At 38.3% G+C, this 9846-nt stretch overlaps 1 protein-coding gene and 1 long non-coding RNA gene across 2 annotated transcripts in view; one reads left to right on the top strand and one right to left on the bottom strand.

Moving 5' to 3' along the window:
• Positions 1-9: 9 nt before the first annotated feature.
• On the top strand, positions 10-8988 carry LOC148126027 (uncharacterized). The gene is made up of 2 exons (XR_015742696.1): positions 10-581; positions 7687-8988. It is a non-coding gene; the product is annotated as an uncharacterized LOC148126027 (long non-coding RNA).
• Positions 8385-9846, bottom strand: part of PEDS1 (plasmanylethanolamine desaturase 1) — a 27580-nt gene continuing 26118 nt past the window's right edge. The window contains exon 6 of the mRNA XM_087929004.1: positions 8385-9514. Coding sequence (XP_087785130.1) covers positions 9393-9514 — 122 coding nt within the window. The 3' untranslated portion in view covers positions 8385-9392. The remainder of the gene's footprint in view (positions 9515-9846) is intronic.

The following is a 9846-nucleotide window of genomic DNA, read 5'->3' as shown; positions in this document are numbered from 1 at the left end:
GGGCGCAAGACAGGGTTAAAAAAAAAAAAAAACCGTCGCAGGCCATCGAGACCAAAGCCTTCCTCTCTCCCTACTTCTGGGTCGGCGTTTGTTTTTCTGGTGCAGATATACCGTTTGGGAAACGAGCACATCCGGGAGGGCAACTTTCAACCTCTGAAGAGCCGTTGGAGGGGGCCCTGAAATTTGGGTATATATATATACATATATTGAGGGTTTTTCTTTTGGAAGAAAAAAGATTGGTGGAAAAGACTGCTGTCGGAGTAAATCTCTAGTTTGAATAGAGATTACGGAGACGTGGAGCCCACGTTGGCATAATAAATCAGGAAGCGACCTAATAGCCGATTTAAGAGTTTACTTCCTGAAAGGCTAATTGGTTTGCATAATATCTGGTTTCATGCGAATTATCCTATTATTGCACAGAAATTAGCCGCTCTCCTCAGCGCCACTTTTACAGTGGATTTGCCTGCACACGCATACATACACAAAGAAAATGTATTTTCTTCTGTAGAATGAGGCAGTTAGCCCCAGTCTGGATAATAAGGAAGGGTCCATCGCATTTGAAGGACATGAAGGTTTGGATTGTAAGTAAAACAATGGCTTCAAACTTCCCAGGTTTGAGAAATCTAGGAAGTATAGTAGTCCTTGATTTACAATAGTTCGTTTAGTGGCTGTTCAAAGTTACAACTGCACTGGAAAAAGTGACTCATGGGCCTTATTTCACAGCCACCATGTTTGCGGCACCCCATGATCATGTGATCAAAATTCAGATACTTGGCGACTGGATCATATTTATGACAGTTGCTGTGTGCCAAGATCATATAATCACCTTTTGCAGCCTTCTGACAGCGGGGAAGCCAGATTCACTTAACAGCTAGGTTACTATTTCATCAACCGCAGTGATTCACTTAACAACTGAAGCAAGAAAGATCGTAAAATGGGGCACTTAACAAATGTCTCACTTAACAAAAAAAAATTGGGCTCCATTGTCATATGTCGAGGACAACCTGTATGTTACAAAAGGTCACGTGTTCCCCAATCTTTTAAGATGTTAGACTTAGCTCTCAGAATTCTTCAGGTAGGGATGATTCTTGAGGAATTCTGGGAGTTGATGTTTACACATCTAAAGGCTCTGAAATTGATACATAGTCCTTCATTTACAACAGTTTGTTTGGTGATTGGTTTAAAGTTACAAAGGCACTGAAAAAAAGGGATTTATGAGCATTTTTCAAACTTGTGGCAGTTGCAGCATCCCCCTGGTCACGTGATCAGAATCCAGATGCCTGGCAACTGATTCATATTTATGACGGTTGCAGTGTCCCAGGGTCATGTCATCACTTTTTGCAACCTTCTAACTAGCAAAGTCAGAGAAACCAGTCACAATAATTGTGTTATTAATTTAATAACTGGAGTGATCCACTTAACAAATGTATCGAAAGTTGTAAAGTAGGGAAAAACTCATTTAACAAATTTCTCACTTAACATTAATTTTGGGTTCAATTGTGGTCATATGTTGAGGACTACCTGTACAGATTTAAACGTTTTGACTCTAGATCTATACAAAATGAGGGCTTGGCTTGGGTGGATATAACTAATTGCATCGAAGAGAGAAGGCAGCGGGACATATTCTTTCAAAATAATTTTGTGCCTTGGAGTCAGTCTTGACTGCTGGTGACCACATGGACAATTCTTCAGTTTTCTTGGAACTTTTAAAAGTGGTTTGCCTTTGCTTTCTTTTTCTTCCTAGGGCTGAGAGAGAGGGACTGGCCCAAGGTCATCCAGCCGGCTTTGGGCCTAAGGTAGGATTAGAATTTGTCATCTCTGGGTTTCTGGCTGGAGGTCTTTAAACGCTGTTCCAACTCTCCATTCAAACCCTAATCACCTGGATTAAAATTAATGAGATTTCTGTTAATACTTCCACGATGGATGCGTTGACTTAAATCAGAGATCTCTAAATTTGGCAACTTTAATACTTGGAGACTTTAAGACTCCAACCAGCTGTCTGGAGAATTCTGGGAGTTGAAGTCCACAAGTCTTAAAATTGCCAAGTTTGGGGACTCCTGACTTAAATGAAGCCATCCCCTTTCTCAAAATTGCTATGTTATAGATGGGATGTTTGTCTGAGGGGTGTTGTGCCTAGTTGATCTTGGATAATTTCCAAATAGAAAAGAAAAAAAGCTCTTAAGTAAATCAGAACTGTTTAGTTTAGTTTGAAAACTAGTTAGCTAGAAAATCTATGTGGGTAGATTTTCCCAGACTAGGTTAGGAAAACATCCTGAAGGGAGGCAAACCACTTTCACATTGTTGCTACCAAAATTACATGGCTGTGTCCATGTTATTACCAGGAGTTGACCTCAATTAGAGAGTCTCTTTAAATCAAAAGGATAGCGCAGGGGAGTTCAAATAAACATGGCACTACTCAGAATCTTAAAAGGCTCTGGAAATATGTATTTACAAGATTGGGCCAATACAGCTAAGGGAAGAGAACTCCAAGAAATCCTCAATAAAAACAGTTAATAGTGTATACCTGTGTTTCTCAGTCTTGGCAACCTTAAGATACGTGGACTTCAGTTGTTGAAATCCACATATCTTCAAGATACCATGGCTGAGAAAAAAATGCTGTATACACAATGAAATATGCTGCTAGATTCCTATGGAAACTGGCCACTTTCCCAGTGAGTGTGGTTCCCAACAATGAATACAAATTAGACTGGGCTTTGTATCTTCTAGCACAGGGATGTCAAACTCAATTTCATTGAGGGCCAAATCAGGGTTGTGTTTGACCTTGGGGGGGGTGCGTGGTCGGGGTGGTGGTGGGCATGACCAGCTCGATGTCACTCATGTTGGGTGCCTGTGGTGGCCCGAGTGCTCTGCTAGTGAAAACAGAGCTTGGGAGGGCCGCACACGGCCCTCTTGAGGTCCATTTTTTTGGCAGAGGGTTGCAGGAGGCTGTTGCACCTGAAAACAGCCCAGGAGGGCCACACGCAGCCCTCACAAGCTCTGTTTTCACTGGTAGAGGCACCTTGGGCTGGTCTGTCACTGTTCCAAAGGTGGCCCGGCGGCCCAATCTAAGCACCCTGCTGGGCGGGTTTCATATCCCTGTTCTGGCAGAAATCATGGAACTTCAGTGGGTGTTTGCTGAGGTCCTGCTGTGGTCTCAGTGCAAAACTGGGAGGTTGAAATATTTCTGATCTTATCTTTGGGCTATTTGGCTCTTCCATATCACTGGAAAGGAACGTGTCCACCATCCTTCTATGGAGAAACCTCTATGGAGAATTAATTCTGAACATTGTCAGAAAAGTACTGACATGGAACAACTCATACTGTACATACTAAAACTGTACCAGTTTAGGTGCTATAGTTACACTTGTGTTAAAGCCTCAGTGGGAGAGCTAGAATTTTGACCACCTGTTTTCCTCAGGAATTCAAATTAAAATGTCTCTGACAGATTATTGACCACATCTAGTGAAGAAAAGAACAATTCCACTTCTATAAATGATTGATTTCAATGCTAGCTGCTCCTCCTGTTAAGAAAGCTTTTAACTTACACTTAGCTGGAATCTAAATCTAAATACTTTGTGTACTGCTTTCTAGAAGAAATAAGATTGGTTCCCCCCTTGATACTTTTCCAGAAGACCCTGAAAACATAGGCAGATCTGGGAATCCCAGATTTATATGGAACTGATCAAGTGGCTGCAATGAGAGGTTGAGGATATTACGAGTTTTATACCGTTGATTTTAACGTTGTAAGCTGCCTGGAGTCAATGTGTGTGAACTGGGCAGACATATAAATTTCTTTAGTAAATAGATAAATTCAGGAATGATAGAAAATAGATCTTCATTGTATGTGACTTCATTTCAGATATTTGAAGAACACTATCAGATTCCCACTCCATTTAAAAAAACAAAAACAAAATTATGTCCAGCTTCTTCAATCCTTCTTCATTAGATTTAATTTCATTCTCTTGTCCTTCTTTTAAACTACTTCAACTGCTCTTACTCTTTAGAGTTTGGTGCCCAGAATGCATACAATACTCAAAGTGAGGTCTGACCAATATTTAAGTATCGAGGAACTGTTCCTTCTTGTGCTTTGTAAAGTTTACTCATGTGGGTGCATTTTAAAATTACATTTGCCTTCAAGCGTATGTGCACAGGAATGAAAAAAGGTTAAAAAGATAAGCTACACCTGTGTGATTGAACAGCAATCTTTTTTTGTATATGCTGTGCACATGTAAATGGTAGGGCTTCAATCATGTGGTCCCGGTCGCCATCTTGACTCTTTTGACTTCCCCTGTGGAAGCCTCATGAGCTTTTTTTTCTCCTGGCTGCATCATGTTGGTGACTTGGGTTCAGCCTGTGATCACCTACAGTTCAACTGATGCAAACTCAGGTATTCATAATTATACACTTATGAATTTAATTTCTATTTTTTTTTTTGAGTTACTACTTTAAGGCCTGTATTTTTCAGTAGTTGATCAGACAGCTTCTTTTAAAGTTAAGGAGTCTTTCTAGAATTACTTATTATGTAGTATCATCAGGAACAAATAGCACCACATTCCAGCCCTTTAAAAGAATGTCTTTATATTCCCATGTTTTTTTTAATGTTTTTATGGTTGCAATATCTGTCTTTGACCAGCAGGTGTCTTCAACTTCCTAAAAATGATGCTGTGGCAAAATTGAGAAACTAAAATGGTGAATTTAAAAGTGCAGAATTCCCTTTTAAATTTAGAATTATTAATCTAGAATTACTAGATTTACACTTCACATTAAGCTATGCATTATTTTAACCATGGTTAATTATGTATGACTGTAGCTTATACTTACGATTTATATTGACTGTTTGCTAGTATGATTGATTGCTTATTGTACCCTATGACTATCATTAAGTGTCGTACCTTATGATTCTCGACTCCTGACAAATGTATCTTTTATTTTATGTATACTGAGAGTATTTACACCAAGACAAATTCCTTGTGTGACCCATGATAGACAAATTGCTAATTTGCATAACACCCTAACATTAAATTGTATTCTGAACTTATGAAGCCATTTCCGGCTTCTCACATACAAAAGGGTGGGATTTCAATTGTGTGGTTGTAGTCACCACAATGTTAAAATTGTTCTGGGGATGCTGCTGCAGATCCACATAATGTAGATGCAATACAATTTAAAGGAAGCTTTTTTCTACACCAACTCTCAAATGTTAGTAATTGCCTTGGGTGCAACCCCAAAATAACTGGAGCACCACTTAAACACCATCAGCGCTGACAAACTTACTGTCAACTGAGAAAAGGCAAGCTTTCTTCAGAACAGCTTACATCCTGCAACTATACCTTTTATGATCATTAAGCCTCTGCCTATCCCAGATCCTTGAGAAGGACTCAATAGGTGGACAAAACTGCCAAATCTACCCTGAATATCTCACTATGCGGCAAACCTTAAAAATACATATCTATTTCAGAGACTTTCAGTGGAGACAGGGAGAACTGTATTAGACTGTTCATTCATCAGTATGGAATTCCTTAAGATTTCTGTTTTTCATTCCTGGCTCCAAGATAGAAAAGAGATTTCATTACAGTCTCACTTAAATTCTTGGTCTGTCATTTCCCAATATTTCTACAAAATTGTATACTAGTGATTCTGAAATATTACAAACCTTTGGAATATAAGCAGCATCATACGGAAAAAAACCCACCATAATCTTGAAGCTGATGCCCAAGCATGAACAGAAAACATCTAACTTTTGTAGAAAAATGTCTGTGAAGATTCTCAATTATCCAGGTCATGTCCCAAAGGTGCTTTTTCCCAAGGCAAAAAACAATAAAGCCCAGTTGCCTCTTGAAAAACTTTCCAGACCAAAGTCCAGTTGCCTCTTGAAAAAAAGCACCTTTGGGACCACCATGACCTGGACAACTGGGAATCTCCATAAACATCCAGGTCATTCTTGTCCCAAAGGTGCTTCTTTTTCAAGAAGCAACTGGACTTTGTTTCCGCCCACTTGAAAACATTTACTCATCCTAAAAGCTGAACTGAAGAAGCTTCTTGGATAAGTGAAATGTTTCCAAGGAAGAAAAAAACAAGTAAGTCCAGGTGCCTTTTGAAAAGCACCTTTGGGATGATTTTGTAGATAATCTTTGGCAGAATTAGTTTGACAAATTATTTAAGCAAAGTAATTATTTCTAAAACAAATGAAACAAAAAACATCCACCAGACCTTTCAAACATTTAATACATTTATTGTGGCAGGTAAAACTTAGGATCATAATTAAGAGTCAGAATAGAAAAATTAAAAAAAAGTTATCAATTAAAAAGTGTGAATGTTTTATTGGTTTTTGTTCAACTAGATCTGGAGGCATGCCAGTTCAGATTTCTGTCTAGTATGAAGTTTATTTGGTAAATAAGGGAACTATTTGCTTCTCTAAGTATAACATAAGAAAGTATAGTTTTGGGGAAAAAATGGGGTGGCAGAATAAATGATGAGATTTGCCTTCGGGTTGAGAAAGGAATGTACGTTAAAGCAATGAGTGGGCAGTTTGTGGACTTTTCCTTAATCTCACACTCAAAATGGGCCCTCTTATAAAGTCAATAGTACACAGTTGGTTTCTGCAAGCATTGATATCAATCACAGTATGGCAAGAGTCATGAGAAGGACACTAGGCTTTAGTGCTTCTTTCCTTGTACAGTCAGCACTTTCAATCAACATAGTTGATTGGCTGCCTTCAGTGCCTTTGGTCCAAGTGGCTTATCAGCTAGAATAACTAATGTGACTTTTTGTGTCAGCTATTCAGTTCAAAAATTTATTACCTGCTGTAATGCACCAAAATAAAACCAGATACTTAATAAAGCATTCAGTGCTTTCCCCACGTAAGCAAATTTGACGCTGCAGATGGTCACATCAGAACTGTGTTCCTTGTGGGGCAAAATTTTGCTATAGAAGAGGTGACTTTAGGGTTTCTCTCAGGTGCCAGGTAGCTGAAATAAAACATTTCAGTACAACCAGAAATATTTTTAAATACTGGTTGGAGAAGTCATCGTCTTAGATTGGAAAGAGAAAAGGCTCAGTCTAGAAAAATTTGGGGTCTCACTGGGCCTGATCCAGATAGGCTTCCAGGAATTTGCCTTCCAGGATGGCTAAATGGAGAATGTCTACTATGTACCCAGTTCTTTCCTGTAATCTAACATTCATTTATACTGCTCTGAATTTCTGGGCCATAGAACAAAATAGCAGCAAAAGTTCTAGTATTTGCAAACATGAATTGCTGTTAGCTAATAAGACAGAAAATGACATCTCAGTTGTGAGAACGGAGGAAGCAGAAAGAAAAGGCTCAAAATTACCATGCTGTGATTTGGATGGTACTAAGGGGCAGAAGAAGGGAATTTGGACAGATTTTCCAAATTCTATTACACCCTACCAAAACTCCCCCCCCACACACCTTTTAAGATGGACTTCAATTCCTCCCCTGCCAGCTTGCGTGTACACACACAGAGAGTATGAGAGAGATCATTCAAAGCCAGTTTAAAAGCTGTGTTTCAGCAGAATAGAAATTGAAATGCTTCACTGATGATTGTTGTTATTATGGCATCAGGCTAGAAACTGATAGACTGAATTCGACTCTCACCTTAAAACACAAAGCCAGCTGGATGACCTTAAGTCAGTCACTTTCTCTCTTAACTCTAGGAAGGAAGGAAGGAAGGAAGGAAGGAAGGAAGGAAGGAAGGGAAACCACTTCCAAAAATCCTTTCCAAGAAAACTGCAAGTACTACTCCAGGCAGTCAAAAGGAATCAACATTGACACTGACCAGAAGGAAAAAACACGCCCCCTTTGCACACAAAAATGGACCTCCCAAGTAAGAAATATGCTAACTTGCCCAAAAGATTAAAATCTTAATCAGAAATCCTGCTATCACAGTAAAAGCTGAGAGACTCTCTGTGATACTTGCTTTTTCAATGGAGTGTTCTTTAGAAGTGGTACTTGTATCTCTCGTTTGCCTTCATCTATTTTTTAATTATGTCTCTTAGTTTCCATTTTTTAACTTTAGTGTTCTTTGTTGAGATTTTGGAGTGCCAAAGGCAAAATGCTATGAAGGTAAGACATATCAGTCATGGTATGAAGTTAAGAGTTTGTTCTTAAATAGAAAAATCTCAAACATACAAGGAAGAGGGAAAATGTGCAAACTTTTTCTTAAATTAAAAAAATACAGAAAGTTGCATTTTAGACACAGATTAGCCATCTAATCTCCTTAGAAAGGCACAGAAGTCTATCGCAAAAAGAAAAAGTGTTTTGTAGGACACTCCTGTATAAAAAACAGAAAACCCATTGATTTTGGTTGTTTAAAAAACCCCTGGAGATGCAATTTTACCCTTCCCCTCAAAAATGGCCACAAGACTTAACAAATGCAATTAGTGTAATTGAATTGCTTTGTTATAAATTATATACATTCAGACCACATTAAAATTATTATTACATGTTACACTGAAGTAGTAGTTAAGGCTTTATGATATTTACATGAAATGAGCAAGCACCTTAATCACACACACCATTAACTTATTCTTTCTAATATTTTAAATTTGACAATGACCAATTTTCTGTAGCTATTTTAAATATTTTGGAAGAGGAATCATACTGAATAAAACCAATCACTGAACACTACATGATCCAATGGAAGTAATTTAAATCTGACATTTGTGCAGAACACAAATTCTGTCCAGCTTCACTCCCATCCCAAATTGCTACCAAGTTAGCTTGTAGGCTGATACAGCAAGGAATGGAACACTTCTTTATTTTAGGAGACAGTCAGCTTTAAGTAACCCTAATGAACTAGGATGAGACTCCCAAATATTCTGTTGAATGCCACATGGACAATGTCTTGATATGATAGCAAGATGAAGCAACTGGAAGGAAGCACCAAACACTTAAGTGCATTAAAGTGATGACAATGCCTTTCCCTCCGAGTCTCATATAGCAACTCTGAACGTGTTCTTTAAAAACCCGGGAGCTAGCTTGCTATCTCTGCCATTCCATATGGCCTTAAATCATTTTCAGAGTGGAAATTCATGTTGATACAACACATTACCGTGCCAATGACAAATGTTACTAGGAAGGTACACTGCCTTCTCCAACTAATGGCTTTGGAGGTTCAAGGATGACAATGTTCTATTATCAGCAAATGTGGCTAACAGAAGGTGCTCAGTAACAAAGGAGAATAATCCATTTGAATTTTCAAGTATTGTTTTGAGGAGTGAGTCTTTTAACTGCAGTCTGTTAGCACTTTTTAAAAAGCTTTGTGCTTTAGTCCATTATCTTTCTGCAAGTCTTTTAATTTGGCTGATGGCTTTTTTTCTTTTTTAAAAAAAATTGGCAACAGGTTTTCACAACAGCAGAAGCCTGGCAAGGGTTATTTTATTTTCTGGGCCCATTTCATGTCATCTGCTCTGGGTTTTTCTCCTGTTAGTCCTTCAATCATATTCTCCAGGAATCTCCAAAATTTGATTTTTTCCAGTGGGTAGTTCAGCCAGCCTAGAGATGTTAAAGAAGAGGAACAATATGTGAGTGTAAATTGGCAAGCAGCATATTTGGTAACAATTGTTTTAAGATACTATTGCATAAAATAAATGTAAGAAATAAAGATGTTAATTTAAGAGAAGAAAGATGCAATTTTTACTTTTATTCGCACTAAGCGGAATTGTTTTGAACTTATTCCTCTAACTACTGAAACCCATACAAGAGCATTCTAAAGCCATTTAGAATGGCAGACTTTTAGTGCAAACTTCACACATTAAAATAACCCCTGGTTTATCTAAGGTCTGTTAAACTCAGTCTCTGAATGAGTTCAGTCAAACATATCAAAC

This window comes from Pseudonaja textilis, chromosome 3, assembly GCF_049901715.1.
Source record: "Pseudonaja textilis isolate UNSWEBS1 chromosome 3, rPseTex1.2, whole genome shotgun sequence".
Classification (NCBI taxonomy): domain Eukaryota; kingdom Metazoa; phylum Chordata; class Lepidosauria; order Squamata; family Elapidae; genus Pseudonaja; species Pseudonaja textilis.
This window is presented reverse-complemented; position numbering and strand designations above follow the sequence as displayed.